This window comes from Xenopus laevis, chromosome 1L, assembly GCF_017654675.1.
Source record: "Xenopus laevis strain J_2021 chromosome 1L, Xenopus_laevis_v10.1, whole genome shotgun sequence".
Taxonomy (NCBI): domain Eukaryota; kingdom Metazoa; phylum Chordata; class Amphibia; order Anura; family Pipidae; genus Xenopus; species Xenopus laevis.
In genome coordinates this window covers 31,019,043-31,036,082 of record NC_054371.1, presented here as the reverse complement: position 1 = coordinate 31,036,082, position 17,040 = coordinate 31,019,043, and the positions used below count along the sequence as shown (strand labels likewise).

General features: G+C 40.4%; 1 protein-coding gene across 1 annotated transcript in view; it reads right to left on the bottom strand.

Moving 5' to 3' along the window:
• The window catches only part of ncapg.L (non-SMC condensin I complex subunit G L homeolog), a 38,856-nt gene extending 24,446 nt beyond the window's left edge, over positions 1-14,410 (bottom strand). Inside the window, 5 exon segments of the mRNA NM_001088387.1 lie at positions 565-649; positions 2,075-2,220; positions 6,863-7,091; positions 8,182-8,388; positions 14,148-14,410. Of these exon segments, the coding sequence (NP_001081856.1) occupies positions 565-649; positions 2,075-2,220; positions 6,863-7,091; positions 8,182-8,388; positions 14,148-14,258 (778 nt within the window). The 5' untranslated portion in view covers positions 14,259-14,410.
• Between the last annotated feature and the right edge of the window lie 2,630 nt (positions 14,411-17,040).

The window sequence follows — 17,040 nt, the reverse complement described above, 5'->3', positions numbered from 1 at the left end:
CACCTGCGTTCCATTTTTCTGCGTTCAGCCGCAGGGGAGCGCAGGAATAGACGCATTACGTTTTTTCCAATGTGGCTTTACATACATAGGCGCGTTTAGGCACTGAACGCAGATTGAGACGCAACATTTTGCATTTTTCCTGTGTTCGGCGCCTACACGCGCCTGTGTGAGTACAGCCCCATTGGAAAAAACGTAATGCATCTATTCCTGCGCTCCCCTGCGGCTGAACGCAGAAAAACGGAACGCAGCGGTGCGTAGCTACAACCACTCGTCAGTAAGAGCCCTTAATATATACCCCTTTCCTTATATTCACGTGCAGCTGCAAAGTTTATTGATTTAACAATCCGCAAAATGTAATTAATTAGTGAGCAAATATAGAATTCCAGGCAAGGGCATGTATCATTGGAAGAAGAGGAATGCTTTAGGACAGGAAAAAGAATATAGACCCCAGACAGTCAGGCATAAACTATAACTTTTATTGTGCAAGGATGTGTCATACTGTAGGGCTCGGAGCGAGGCCATTATTATACTAAACATGAGCACACACTTTTCTATTGGTCTTACCTGATCTGTCGTTGAGCCCTTGTTGTAGAAGTTTGACTCTCTGGGCAATGGTTAAGGCCCTTATGTGAACCTTTTCAGATAAAACCTTTACAAAGGAAGGTAAAACATGTAATGGAATCATCTGTACTTCGTATAAGAATCTTGAAATATAACAGATATTTAAGTAGTGCTCTGAATTGCATGTATATAACCAAAACAAGCTTGTCATCACAAAGCTACCAACAGGACCACCATCAGAGGGGTATGGGGTGGGGCGCATGAAATTCAAATAGCTTGTTGCAAAAAGGGTCATAACTTGCAAAAGAGTTGGCGGATCATGAATGGGGTTTGGCATAATTGCCAAATTAAGGTGATCCATGATGTAGATATAGTCCCTACTTGCCACCTGAATATTTACTGAGTGCACTTGCTGTGCTTCCATAAGATGTTGAACCTGCAAACTGCCAAACTCCGGCGACAAGTAATGAGTTACAGCAGTGATCTCCAACCAGTGACACCCTTGCATGTTGCTCCCAGTGGCCTCAAACCAGGTTATTTTTTAAAGGAGAAGTAAAGGCTTTGTGCACTTGGGGGTGCTAAATGTTAGGCACCTCCAAGGAATTGCATTGACTTACCTGAAACACGGGCCTGTGCTCCTATCAGCAGTAAACTGCACCGGCCGGGGTTATACCAGTAAGCACCACGGATCGATCTACTTCTGGCTTCTTCTTGCTTCAAATTTCCCCAGGCAAAGGCATGCGCAGTTGAATGAAATACCCAACTTTTTAATTAAAGTTCGGCTTTTCGTTCTATTGCGCATGTGCAGCCGCGCGAAGAAAGAGGAAGATGGGAGAGGATGGCTCCATGGTGCTCACTGGTATAACCTCGGGCCGGTGCAGTTTTCTGCCGATAGGAGCACCAGCCCGGGGTTTCAGGAAAGTCAATACAATCACTTGGGGGTGCAGAACATTTGGCACCCCCAAGTGCACAAAGCCTTTCCTTCTCCTTTAATTCCAAGCTTGGAGGCAAGTTTTGGTTGTATGAAAAAATAGGTTTAGAGTCAAACATGACTCCTGATCGCTGCCAGTCCATATAGATAGCCATTGAATGCCTGTATATGGCACCCCAGGAACTTTTTTTTCATGCTTGTATTGTTCGTCTATGTTTTTTACATTTGAATGTGGCTCATAGGTTAAAAAAAAAAAAAAAAATTAAAAAAAAGTTGGGGGGCACTGAATTAGAGAATGGAGGGCCATCACCCTACATTCAGGAAAGCCTGGACTCCCCGTGAAATCTACCTGCAAATATAACCAATGATCACCCTTAAAGTGTGCCTGATACATTTACACATTATCTACATGCAAAGCTGTTTACTACTGCTAATGAGGTCGTAGCCATTTCATTTGCAAACCTCTTTATTATTACATTTACACCTATTTTTACCTCCCCCTCTCCCTTGTTTAATATAAATATGCAAATGACGCCTCTGCTGTGTGCTTAATTAAATCAGAAAACAACGCTATGAATTCACCTGATAGGCCAGCTTCCTTACAGGCTCCTTCACATCCATTGTGCGCCCGACGATTTTTGGCAGGGATTTTGCTGAAGGGGCAATGCAGGTTAACACCGCTCTCCGTACTTCGGGGTTGGAATCATTTTCCAGCAAATGCACGTACGCTAGCGGGGTAAAGAAGAAAACAGGATTATATTCATTTCAATAAAGGCAGAAGCAAATCTTGCAGATGTGAAAGAGAACAAAGGAAACAAAAGTAAAAAAAAATATGCTAGAAATATCGGTCATTTTGAATAATAATATCAAATCGTTTAATTCACTCGATATCGCCTGTTCCAATTTCCATGATAACACGGATAATAAGTGCTACATTGGGAGTCAAGGTTAGACCGTCCATGTGTTAAAGAAAACTATACGCCCACAATGAATACTTAAGCAACAGATAGTTTATATCAAATTGAATGACATATTTAAGAATCTTACCAAACTGGAATATATATTTACATAAATATTGCTCTTTTACATCTCTTGCCTTGAACCACCATTTCGTGACTCTATCTGTGCTGCCTCAGAGATCACCTGACCAGAAATACTACAACAATGGGCCGATTCACTAAGCTCGAGTGAAGGATTCGAATGAAAAATACTTCGAATTTCGAAGTATTTTTTGGGTACTTCGACCATCGAATGGGCTACTTCGACCACGACCTTCGACTTCGATTCGAACGAAAAATCGTTCGACTATTCGATAGTCGAAGTACTTTCCCTTTAAAAAAAACTTCGACCCCCTACTTCGGCAGATAAAACCTACCAAAGTCAATGTTAGCCTATGGGGAAGGTCCCCATAGGCTTGCTAAACATTTTTTGATCGAAGGATTTTCCTTCGATCGTTGGATTAAAATCCTTCGAATCGTTCGATTCGAAGGATTTAATCGTTCGATCGAACGAAAAATCCTTCGATCGATCGAACGTTTAGCGCTAAATCCTTCGACTTCGATATTCGAAGTCGAAGGATTTCAATTCGAGGGTCGAATTTCGAAGTATTTTTTACTTCGAAATTCGACCCTTAGTGAATCTGCCCCTAACTGTAACAGGAAGAAGTGAGGAAGCAAAAGACAGAACTCTGTCTGTTAATTGGCTCATGTGACCTTACATGTGGTTTGTATGTGTGCACAGTGAATCTTACAATCTCAGGGGGCGGCCCTTATTTTTTAAAATGGCAATTTTCTATTTATGATTACCCAATGGCACATACTACTAAAAAAGTATATTATTATGATAATGGTTCATTTACATGAAGCAGGGTTTTACATCTGAGCTGTTTTACTCAGTATCTTTTAATAGAGACCTACATTGTTTGGGGGGGGTATAGTTTTCCTTTAACTCTAAACTGTTGGCTTTAAGGATCTAAACATAAAACAGCCAAAGTGGAGCTGTAGCTGGATATTACCCTCGCTCCTCGTTTAGCATCATCTTGCCTCATTATGGCAAATAAAAGGATTTGGAAAGGTCGTTAATCACTCATAAGGTGTCAGCAGCAAGAATGATTGGACTCGGCTGCAATATTTTCTGCTCTGCTGATAACCGAGGCAGGGCTTCTTACACGAGAGTTGCTGCCTCCATTTAATCTCATTACAAAGACGGCTGAGATTTGACTGAAGACGGGATTCTCACAAAGGGAATATTTGACGCAGGCTAGTGGAGATGTCTACTGTTGTGTAAGCAATCATTTGCTGCTATAGTGGTTAAGGGGAAAGTAAAAGCACAAAGATGAATGTGCAGGTATGGGATTCGTTATCCAGAAAGCTCCGAATTATGGAAAGGCCGTGTCCCATAGACTCCATTTTATCCAAATAATCCAAAATTTTAAAAAGGATTTCCTTTTTATCTGTAATAATAAAACAGTTCCTTGTACTTGATCCCAACTAAGATATAATTCAGGGGTGCCCAAAAGATAGATGGGGATCTACCAGTAGAACTTTAGCTGGTGATCAGTAGATCTCAAGACACGGTCAACAAACAGCTTGTCTAAATCAGCCACTTATTTCACTCTTTTCATTCAGATATTTATTCTGTTAAGGTTACACAAGAAAAAGTAGTTTGTTAAATATAGCAATATACATTTTCCCATAACTCAATATTTAAGTAATATTTTCCATGGAACAGAATTCTAACAATGACTTTATGGATGTAGATCATAATGGGACAACATCACTAAAACTAGACCTCGCATTAGTAAAGTATGGGCACTCCTGGTATAATTAATCCTTATTGAAAGCAAAACCAGCTTATTGGGTTTATTTAATGTTTAAATGGTTATTCTTTTTAGAAGATTTAGGGGGTTAGTTACTAAAATCCAAATCGATCAAATTTCATTATAAAAAAAAGAAAAACACGACCAAACTCCCATGCTCGATTTGACCTGATTTATTAATAAAATAACCCAAATTAATCAGATTGAAAAAAAAAAAAAAATTGATCAAAAACTTGAAATGCTTCATTTTCTTTAAGTTTTTACCCGAGGATTTTTGCACTAAACCCAACACAGATTGAGATAGGTGCCTCCCCCATTGACTTATAAAGGACCTTGACAGGTTTTCTGATTCGCGCTTTTTGCAGCATTGGGGTATAATATATTTCAAAAACGGTTTATTCCCACAAAAATTCAAGTTTTTGCCCCAAAAAGCTTGATCAGAAAAGTTTTTTAATTGTAATGTAAAAGGTGTGTAGGCTCCATCTCAGGTCATTTTCCCTGGTCATGTGCTTTCAGAAAGAGCCAGCACTTTAGGATGGAAATGCTTTCTGGCAGGCTGTTGTTTCTCCTACTCAATGTAACTAAATGTATCACAGTGGGACCTGGATTTTACTATTGAGTGTTGTTCTTAGATCTACCAGGCAGCTGTTATCTTGTGTTAGGGAGCTGCTATCTGGTTACCTTCCCATTGTTCTGTTAGGCTGCTGGAGGGAGGGGGAGTGATATCAATCCAACTTGCAGTACAGTAGTAAAGAGTGACTGAAGTTTATCAGAGCACAAGTCACATGACTGGGGGCAGCTGGGAAAATGACAATATGTTTGGCCCCATCTCAGATTTCAAAATTAAATTTAAAAAAAATCTGTTTGTTCTTTTGAGAAATGGATTTCAGTGCAGAAGTCTGCTGGAGCAGCACTATTTATTAACTGATGCATTTTGAAAAAAGAAAAAAAAAAAGAAAAAAAAAAAAAAATAGATGTTTTCCCATGACAGTATCCCTTTCAAGTATGAAGATCTAAAATTACAGGAAGATCCCCTTATTCAGAAAACCAAAGGTGCCAAGCATTTTGGATAATAGATCCCATACCCACATAAAAAAATAAACATAGAAAGCCTAATTTTAGTAAATTGGCCCCTAAATGTACTGTACAATATGTGCAAATGATTCATACAAAGCACAATGAATTCATTTTCTAGAGATCCTAGGCCCATGAAATAAATGCGTAAGGCTAATGACACAGATTGTTTTAGAAGTCATTATACACGACAACAAAGAAAACTACCCACGTGCCATTAGCTGAACCACTCAAAGGCTTAATGGATGTAGAATGCTCCAAGAACAAAGCAAAGTGGATTGCAGTTAATAAAGAAGAAATAAACACAACTTCGCTGTTTAATCTTGAGGATTTTACCCAAGAGAAGTGTGGCTGCACAGTGAGCTGCTGTCAATCAGTTTAATTAAAGGGGATGTAAAGTCATTGCATCAAGTTAAGGGATTCTGTTAAGACGTTTACTCATTTTTATTGATTCTGATATAGTTAGGCCCATAAATATTTGGACAGAGACAACTTTTTTCTAATTTTGGTTCTGTACATTACCACAATGAATTTTAAATGTCCATTATTATTTTTTCTTACTGTTGAAAGGATTATCTGGTTTCCTCTGTGGCCTCAGACAGCCCTATCTACGTTCCTTAAATGCAAACTACAGCTTAACTAAAGAAGTAGCTAGAAATGTTATACGTTATGTTTTAGGACAGTAAAGATTTGTGTCTCCAAAGATGCCCCAGTAGCTCCCCATCTTCTTTTCTGCTGATTCACTGCACATGCTCTGTGCTGCTGTCACTTACTGAGCTTAGGGACCCACTTACAATATACTGTACACATGGAAAAGAAATGTCACAGTATAAGGCTGATTTGTAATTAATACAGATAATTAGTACATGGCGGCCTTGTGGCATGAGCTTATATTACAGGCCAACCTGCAATGGGGCAAATCATATCGTCAGTTTCCCAAATTTGAGTGATATCACCACCCTCATCAGCCAACAGAACAACGGAAAGTTAACCAGATAGCAGCTCTGTTAGATCGAAGAACAACACTCAATAGTAAAATCCAGGTTCCGCTGCGACACATTCAGTAATATTGAGTAGGAGAAACAACAGCCTGCCAGAAAGCAGTTCAACTCTAAAGTGCTGGCACCATCTGAAATCACAGGACCAGGCAAAATGACCTGAAATGGCTGCCTATACACCATTATTCTTTAGGGATGCACAGAATCCAAGATTTGGTTCAGGATTCTGCCTTTTTCTGCAGGATTTGTCTGAATCCTTGTGCCTGGCCGAACTGAAACAGAATTCCAAGTTGCATATGTAAACTAGGGGCAGGGTGGGAAATCATGTGACTTTTCGTAACATGAAAAGTAAAGTAAGTAAAGGAAGTAAACTTTTTCCCCACTTTTTCCTTTCCTGGCCCTAATTTACATTCAGAATCATTCCTGAGGGATTCAGAGATTCAGGCGAATCCCAAATTAGTGCAACCCTAGTATTCTTACCATTAGACACTGGGCAGTCTGGGTCACTGGGGTCCTGAAGCCTGGCTAATGCTAAAACTGCCTGAATGCGCACATTTGGCACTCTGTCTTTCAGACGTATGAGCATGGCGTCATGGATCTTATCAAACAAGTCGTCATCAATTTGGGCATTTTCTGGCAGGTTCACCAAAAGCTTATTAATCAGCTGGCAAACTCGAAACCTCACAGCCATACTGCTGGCACCATGGGACTAGAAAAAAAAAAAAAAAAAAAAAGCAGAATTAGCATCCAACAGACATATAATAGCAGTTTCTGCTAAATATACACATTTTCAGTTAAGAGATCCTTGAGTTAGCAATGCCCTCTAGTGTTCCATAGACAATAAGCAGAGGGATAAAAAACAGAATTTGCCATTTTATGAATTTACTTCAACTAGTAACAGCAGTGTTTCTCACATAAAGAGCATATTGTAAATATCCTATAGTTAACATTGCAGCCTCAGCCAAGTCATTAATGCATAGTACATTTCAGGCTGTTATACAGGTATGGGAGATCTGTTATCCAGAATGCTCTGGGCCTGGGGCTTTCCGGATAATGGATCTTTCTGTAATTGGGATCTTCATACCTCAAGGCTATTACAATAAACCCAATAGGCTGGTTTTACCGTTTTATTATTACAGAGAAAAGGGAAATAATTTTTAATAATTTGGATAAAATGGGAGATGGCCATTCCATAATTCAGAGCTTTCTAGATCTCCGGATACCTGTACTGTATCCCACTGTGAGGCTGTAATTATTGCCCCCCTTCAGTACTTTATCCTTTACTTAAGAGGCACGTAGTTTATTTTGGCGGATTCTAACAGAATCCCTAAGCTTGGTGGGACAATTATACTTCCCCTTTAACATTCAATGACTTTACAAGAAAAGTGCTCTAGCAAAGAACTACCGTATATACTCGAGTATAAGCCAAGTTTTTCAGCCCCCAAAATATGCTGAAAAACTCTACCTCGGCTTATACTCGGGTGAAGCGCAAAAACGGTCGCCGGCGCCCAAGAATATTCGCCGGCGCCTAAGAATAGTCATCCAAAAACGAGATTGAAACTTACCAGAAGCAGCTGCATTTCTCACCCTCGGCTTATACTCGAGTCAATAAGCTTTCCCAGTTTTTGGAGGTAAAATTAGGTACCTCGGCTTATACTCGGACGGCTTATACGCGAGTATATATATTGGCTTACATTATTGTAACTGTACTAGACCGGCTAAAGCTAACGGCTTATTGGTTGTTACACTCAGACTATGATAAACAACAGATTTTAGCGCATGTTAAATGATAGTGTTACCTGCAGCAGAAAATTGAATAAGCAATTAACAGGAGAGTTTTCTTCATCTGCTTCCTCCTCATCTTCACCGCCAGAATTGTGGAAAGAGGTGACAAACTTGGCCACAAAGTCCATAACCCTCTCGACAGCAGGCTCTCTCCTGTACACGATGAGAGGGAACTTGAGGAAGTGAATAAACTCTTCCAAGAAAATGGATTTGTCCTCAGTCTGGTAAAAAGAAGTAAAAAAAGAAAAAGTTACAGATCAACAGTCAAGTGATCACAAAAAGTGTTATTTGTACTGTCTGGAGAAGTGTTAAGAGAGTTGCAGTTCAGCAACGCCTGGAGGGACATGGTTTGTGCATTTATGGCCTATAGATTTCCAAAGGCAGCTTTAAATAAGAAGTTTGTCTTTAATTTAAGTGTCCTATTGACTTGCCTAAACTAATCTAATGGGTTGCTAACTAAATGTCAACCAAGAATAAGGTTAAAATGCTGCACCTTGAGCTTCTGCATGAGCCTAAAGCATCCACAGTTCTTTACAGAGAGGATCAATGCCTCTGAAGATGCCCCAGTAGCTCCCCAGCTTATTTTCTGCTAATTCAAAGCACATGCTTTGCTCTTTTCTCTGTTACCTGAACTTGGGGGATCGCTGGCCATTTTAGGAGGTTTCGTTTCACTGTACATACACAGTACAGGTATAATAGCAAATCCATAATACAAAGCTAATTATTAATTCATTCAGAATTACACAACAGGATATAAAACAGTGAATTCTGCATCTGAATTGATTAAAGGAACAGTAACATTAAAAAGGGAAGTGTTCTAAAGTAAAAATATCATGCAGTGTTGCCCTGCACTGGTAAAACTGCTGTGTTTGCTTCAAAAACATGACTATAGTTTATATAAATAAGCTGCTGTGTAGCAATGGGAGCAGCCATTCAAAGGAGAAAAGACTTGGGTTACACAGCAGATAAGCTCTGTAGAACATAATGTTATCTGTTATCCACTATTTAACCTGTTCCATAGACTTTTTTCTGCCATTTCTACACAGCAGCTTATTTATATGAACTATAGTAGTGTTTTTGAAGCAAACACGTCAGCGTTACCAGTGCAGGACAACACTAAATGATATTTCATTACTTTAAAACACTCATTTTTTTGCTGTTACTGTTCCTTTAATAAGGAGTCCTGTAGCATCAGATTCTATGACAGCTGTAAGCTAACTTTCTGCTTGATGTTTATGATCCACCAAGCTGAGCTTCTTAAAGGAGAAAAACCCTTTTTTTTATTAAGGGTTTGTTTCTCCTTTAAATGGGATCTAAATCCAAAATAAACAATGCAAGCTTTCCCAGGGTGCTTTGTAATTTACATTCAGACATTTCCATTTTTAAGACTTCTAATAGCAGGCTTTTTGCTCAACATTAGCAATAACAGGGTTAACCAAATACAGGAAGCGGTGGAGCCCATAACAGATGCACTATGTAGAATACCACTCTACTCCAATACAGAGCTGATTTGTTATCTATCATTTATCCTGTGCCTTTTCTCCTTTTTTAACTTGAATGGCTGCCCCCATGTCTATACAGCAGCCTGTTTATATAAACTATTGTAGTCTTTCTGAAGCAAAAACATAACATTTATCAGTGCAGGGCAACAGTACATTATATTTGAATTATGTTTATGCTTATTTTTTGCTGTTACTGTCCCTTTAAGTCGGGGAAATGCTTTACCATGTTTCTGGGGAGCTGGGGTTGTGATACAAGTATGCTGGAAAAGCTAAGGTAGCCATCACAACAACAAACCTGTATTTGATTTCTAAATGTGCAGCGCCATCTAGTGCATTTCAGGAGTTAAGAAAAATTATTAAAAAAAGTGGCAAGGCTTTCAAGCAAGGGGCATCAGAAGGCAGCACATTTTCATTGATGAGGGTTTTGTCCATTGTACTCTAACCTGACTATGCAAATTATGGCTTGTAAATAATTTTTTTTATAAGAGACAATTCAAATGCAAGTCCAATTTATCAAAGGTTGAGTCAGAGCTTTTAAACCTTCAATGAGCTCACAACCGAAAACCCACCGAAAAAAAACTTGAACATCATGAAGGCTATTAACATTTTCAAATGGTTCAAGGGACCTCTGCCATTCACTTATACTTAACCTCGACAGGTTAAGATGGTGTATTTTTGGATTCAAGCTATTTCCAGGGAAGGTTTTTTTTTTTTTTTTTAACCCGAAAAAAAGATTTTTGGCTAAAAAATACCCTTGAAAACTTGAATTTTTAGTGGAAAAACAACTCAACCGTTGATACATAACCTCCTAAATGTCACAGATTTCAGCCCTTTAGAGGTCATTAACTTAGTACTTGGGTCTGGGGACTATTAAAAACCCAGCCTGAGGTGCAGAGGCCAGAAACTGAATACACAGCCCTGCAGTTCTGGAGCACAAACACCTGCAATCCCAGTACATTTATGGAGTTCACAGACCAAATGCACATTGCTTTTTTTTTTTTAATGCAATTGAGATCCAGGTCACCGATTCAATCAGATCCAACAACTAATAGAATCTTCAGCTGCACAAACATGTCTATGAGCGGTTTTCACAGATCCATGTACTCCATACAAGTTCAAGGAGCATTTTTGGCCTCAACCAGCCCAACAGTGCCCTCCCAATACTCAGCTGTAGCTCAAACACCAGTGCAGCCACCAGGACAGGTCAGTAAGTTATAAAAAAAATATATAAACATGACCAGGGCACAGGGATACCCATGTTTGTGGGCTGATGTTGGGCTCCTGACAGTAACTTTACAACAGCCTAAAAGCCACTAATAATGTGAAATACAATGTCAAATATAATACGGACAGTTAAAAGCAGTGAGCAAATAAGTCAGCAGTGTTTCATGGCAGCAGTCACAAACATGGCCTTCTAGCTGCTGCTGAATTAGAATTCTCAGCCAGATAAGAAGCGTGTGACGCAGAAGAATGATGCATGGAACTGCGCTGGAAGAATCTGCGCCGAGGGGTAAGTATGGAGTATTTCCCTGTGGGGGGGGGGGTAGTTAGCCTGAGGGGAGAAGGGAGGTCTACCTGGGGTTGGGGGTACGGGGCTTTTTCCCCCACAGGTCAAATTCTCCTTTAAAGGGTTATTCAGTTTTTTTCAGTTTATTTGTTTTCAGATTGTTCACCAGAAATATAGACTTTGTTTCAGTTGTTTTCCATCTTTTACCATTTTTGCAAAATTAAAGGGGAACTCCACACAAACATAACTTGAACTTTTTTAAAAGTAAACATAATTTCAAGTAACTTTGCAATATACATCAATTAAAAAATATGCAGACTTTTCATGATTTTTAATGGTTTCTGACAGTTCCTTAAAGGAGAAGGTCTTTTCATGATTTTTAATGGTTTCTGACAGTTCCTTAAAGGAGAAGGAAACCCCCTCGGCGCAAAACCTTTTACACTTCAATATTAGAAAAAGGGCAACAAAAAGAAAATACAAATGAATAATAAAAAAAAGTCTATTTCTGGGGAATAAATTTGAAAAGAATGGTAATGAAAAAATGTTTGGAAGGTGAACAATCCCCTTTAAAGGAGATGCTTTGTGCACTTGGGGGTGCCAAATGTTAGGCACCACCACCAAGTGATTGTATTAACTTACCTGAAACCCTGGGCCTGTGCTCCTATCAGCAGAAAACTGCACCGGGCCGGGGTTATACCAGTGAGCACCACGGATCGATCCTCTTCCGTCTTCCTCCTTCTTTGTGCGACTGCGCAGCAGAATGAAAAGCAGAACTTTAACTAAAAAGTCGGCTATTTCGTTGAACTGCGCATGCGTTTGCCCCGGGAAATTTTAAGACAGAAGAAGCCAGAAGAGGATCGCTCCATGGTGCTCACTGGAATAACCCAGGGCCGGTGCAGTTTTCTGCTAAAAGGAGCACAGGCCCGAGGTTTCAGGTAAGTCAATACAATCATTTGTGGGTTACCTAACATTTGGCACCCCCAAGTGCACAAAGCCTTTCCTTCTCCTTTAAGACCAAACCATAGCACTACATGTAACACTGAAGGGTTAAACAATGATTTTGCTTTCAATTGCAATTACTGTAAAACCAGCAGTAGAACAGACGTGTATAGAATGAAGCTCCAGACTGTCCAAGGGCCTGACGGATATCTACACACCAAAGTGCATCTTTATTGCAGGCTGGGCCCCCAGAACATGTCGTGTAGAGGACAAGGGGCCACTCAGTGGACAAAGCTGGGCAGAGACTCCCTGCAGAACAGCCACAACATGGGGCACCGACACTTCCTACTGAAACTTAACATTAGACTTAAAGGAGTTGTTCACCTTTGAGTTAACATTTAGTATGATATAAAGAGGGATATTCTGAGACCATTTGCAATCGGTTTATATTTTTTATTATTTGTGGTTTTTGAGTTATTTAGCTTTATATTCAGCAGCTCTTCAGTTTAAACTGGCCATAGATGTAAAGATCTTTTCGTTATCGTGAGACCACGATTATCTCGAAACGCTCGTTTAAATGTACGATTTGTCCATCAACTAAAAAGACCATTTCAAGCAACGTTGTCTAGTTGAAGCCAGGAAAACTCCAGGTAGCTGTCTGCTTGGCCCTGCAAGCAAATTTACTAAAGGGCGAAGTGGCTAACGCTAGCGGAAATTCGCCAGTGTGACGTCATTTCGTTACTTTGCCGATTTACTAACAGGCGCTGGTGTAAGTTCGCTAGCGAAGTGGACCTACTCTAGCGCTACTTTGCACCCTTACGCCAGGCTAAGTTGCGCTATGGTGAAGGGACGTAACTACGCTAATTCTCTAACTTATGGATTTTACTGAGCGTTACCTCTTGCGCCAGACTTGCTTTCGCCACCTCAGACCAGACGAAGTGCAATAGAGTAGATAGGGCTTGCTTCAAAAAAAGTTGAACATTTTTCTAAGTCCCAAAAAACGCTGGCGTCTTACTTTTTTAAGGGTGATAGGTTGAAAAAGAGTGTAAATTTTTTGGGGGGGTACCCACCTTCCACCCCTACATTTCCTAACATATGTCACCTAAACTATACAGTGGGCACATGTGTAGGGCAATATAACAACTTTATTTTATTTTATGAAGCTTTCCCAGGCTTGTTTAGTGTAATGTATTTGCTGCTACATATACGTCCATTGTACTTTAACTGGGCGCTGTATGCAAATTAGGCATCGCTAGTGTAACTTCAGTTTGCTTGGAAAATTAACGCTAGCGCGACTTTGCTACCTTTCGCCTCCCTGAGCACAACTTAAGTTTTTTAGTGAATTAGCGGCGCCCTGCCGAAGTGCTGCGAAGCCAACGCTGGTGCAATTTCGAAGGTAAGTAAATTTGCCCAATAGATAGATTGCACTGGGGCCGATAACATTTTTTAACCTGCCCGATCAATTTTCTGACAGATGTCAGACAAAAAAAATCATAAGATGTACGATCATTTGATTCCCACTAGCCTCACGATAATTTGACAGATTGGTCAGATTTCGCTAAAATCAGTCGTTCCCCAACAAAAGATCTTTGCGTCTATGGGGACCTTTATTATTACAATTCCAGCTCTCGTTGCTAGGATCCAAATCCCCCTAGCAACCATGCACTGATTTGAATAAGAGACTGGAATATGAATAGGAGAGGCCTGAATAGAAAGTCATAAAAAGTAACAATAACGATACATTTGTAAACTGAACATTTGTTTTTAGATGGGGTCAGTGACCCCCCCATTTGAAAGCTGAAAGAGTCGGAAGAAAAATGCAAATAATTACAACACTACAGAAAATAAACAATGAAGACCAATTGAAAGTTGCTGAGATGTAGCCATTGTATAAGATACTAAAAGTTAACGTGAACCCCCCAATAAACACGTGATCAATGCCTGTGGATCGCTGCCAGTCAGATCATTGCGGTACCAGACAGTGTTGTGGCTTCGCATAGCGGGACTTGTTAGCGCCTGGGCTTCTCCTCACCTTATTATAGGCTGCGCGCAGTGAGGAGACCAGCTTGGCGTGGTTCTGGTGCGCCTTCTGAGACAAATCAAACGCCTCTTTTATCTCCATTGCTTTCCCTTCTTTCACCATGGCTGGGCCGCTGTTACCACTATCTCACCGGCGGGGATTAGGAATCTTTTATCACGTAACAAAACTTGCTCTATTCCAATTGCGAAAGTAACTGAAACTCCCGCCAATCAGCGCCCGCCTCCAACTTTCAAACCAGCACCTGCGCATTGCCGTCCGCGCACCACGTGATCGGAAAAAACCAGCGGCGTCTTAGCAACGCCTCATCAACGAGCCTGGGTGGGTGGTTACGCCGAACCGGAAGTAAACGGAAGGACTCGCCTGTGCACCGCCCATATAGATATTTTGATTGATGTACGGGATTATTTGTTAAACTGCCCAAAGGCAATTGTCATGAACAACAGATAATGCGCAGATTATTATATAAAAACAAATTGCTTTTAGTATTGTGTGTGCAGTGTAGCCCATGTGAATCGTGCTTACGTCATTTGTTTTTGTGGTGTATTTAGGGTTACCTCCTGTTTAGTTTTGACCCGAGTTTTGTAAGTAGAATTGCCACCTATTCCGGAATAATATACCAGTCTTCCTATATTCTTGTCGTTTTTTTCCTATTAATACCATTGGCATCAAGCATTGAAGAGTCCAATGGCACACAGGTCTGTATAAACACTTCTAGGGGCAGATTTACATAGGGTTGAATATCGAGGGTTAATTAACCCTCGATATCCGACTGCCAAATGTAAATACTTCGAATACCGCAAATAGTTTGATCGAACGATTAAATCTTTCGAATCGTTTGATTTTTCTTCAACCTAAAAAACATTAGAAAGCCTATGGGGACATGGCACTTCGGTAGGTTTTAGGTGGCGAAGTAGGGGGTCGAAGTTTTTTTAAAAAGACAGTACTTTGACTATCGTAGTCGATGGTCGAAGTAGCCAAAAAAAATCATTCGAAATTCAACGTTTTTTTTATTCTATTCCTTCACTAAGTAAATGGGCCCCCTAGTGTTTATTTAAAGCGGAGTGCAGTGCAACGTTTCGGGGAAAACCCCTTTGTCAAGCATGGTGCTTGACAAAGGGGTTTTCCCCGAAACATTGCACTGCACTCCGCTTTAAAGGGGAAGGAAACCTAGTCGGCTCAAACCCCCCACCCCCCCTCCCGTTTGTTGCCCACCCTCCACCCCCCTGGCCTACCCGTCCCGCTGGGCAAATGCCCCTAACTTGTTACTTACCCTTATGCGCAGGTCCAGTCCAGGGAGTTCACAGATGACATCTTCTTCCACGCGATCTTCTTCCTGCTGTCAACAGCGTTTTGGCGCATGCGCAGTAGGATCATTTCGCCGGTACGGATCTACTGCGCATGCGCCAAAAGTCACGCGCATGCGCAGTAGATCACGTGGAAGAAGATGTTGTCTGGGAACTCCCTGGACTGGACCTGCGCAGAAGGGTAAGTAACAAGTTAGGGGCATTTGCCCAGCGGGACAGGTAGGCCTTGGGGGGAGGAGGGAGGGTGGGCAACACACGGGAGGGGTGGTGGGGGGTTTGAGCCGACTAGGTTTCCTTTTCCTTTAAATAAACACTAGGGGGCAGATTTATCAAGGGTCAAAGTGAATTAGAGGGAATTTTCGAAGTTAAAAAATTCAAAGTAATTCTTTGAATACTTCGACCATCGAATAGGATACTACGACTTCAAATTTTCTTTGATTCGAAGTAAAAATAGTCAGACTATTTGACCATTGGATAATCGAAGTACTGTCTCTTTAAAAAAAACATTGACTTCAATACTTCGCCAACTTAAACCCGCTGAAGTACTGTTAGCCTATGGGGGCCTTCCAGAGAAGTTTTTTATATTCGAAGGAAAATCGTACGATAAAATCGTTAGAATCATACGATTCGAAGTACGACCGTACGATGAATAAAATCCTTCGAATTCGAATGTAGGAGGATTCTATTCGATGGTCGAATTTCTAAGTATTTTCCACTTCGAAATTCGACCCGTGATAAATCTGCCCCTAGAAGTGTTCATACAGACCTGTGTGCCATTGGATTCTTCTTACATTGTATTGGGAGGTGGCCGAGCCTCCACCTGTGTGCACCAGGCTTATCTACTCCATTTTACTTGTAGGGTGTGCGAGAACACACAACTTCTTCTGGTAACCCTATTTGTAAGGCCTGTTCGGGTCTCAACTTTCTGTTCGGTTTTCAGCATTATGAAACCCAAACAATAATCTGGCCAATACATGAAAAACATTGAAATACTAACTATTATTACAGAAAAAGCAAATCAATCAAAAATAAGATTTTTATTTCTAAATAACCATTGCTTTATTTGAATATTTCAGAGCTTTCTGGATAATTGATTCCTGTATAATAGATCTCATACCTGTAATTAAAGGATTGGTCTTACTCATCAAGCAGAACAGATATAGGGTTTGACCTGGGCATCAACACTTTAAAACATTGCCAGTGGCATCTAAGTGATGCAATAGTCTCACCCAGTATCATAACTCCACCAACATCATTGTGCCCACCTCTGATATCATCATGCCTGTTCTTTCATCACTGTCCCACCCCCAATTCTATCTGTCCCCCCCACCCCGTGTTCAGGTTTAGACATCAGCAAAGGTGGCAGCCCTACCCCAACATGGCTTAGTTACTATCAAGTGCAGTTAATTTCTTATTATTACAGAAAAAGCAAATCAATCAAAAATGAGATTTTATTTCTAAATTAGCATTGCTGCATTTCAGAGCTTTCTGGATAATTTATTTGTGTTTAATAGATACATACCTGTAATTAAATTAAATTAAAGGATTGGGCTTACTCATCAAGCAGAATAGAGATAGGG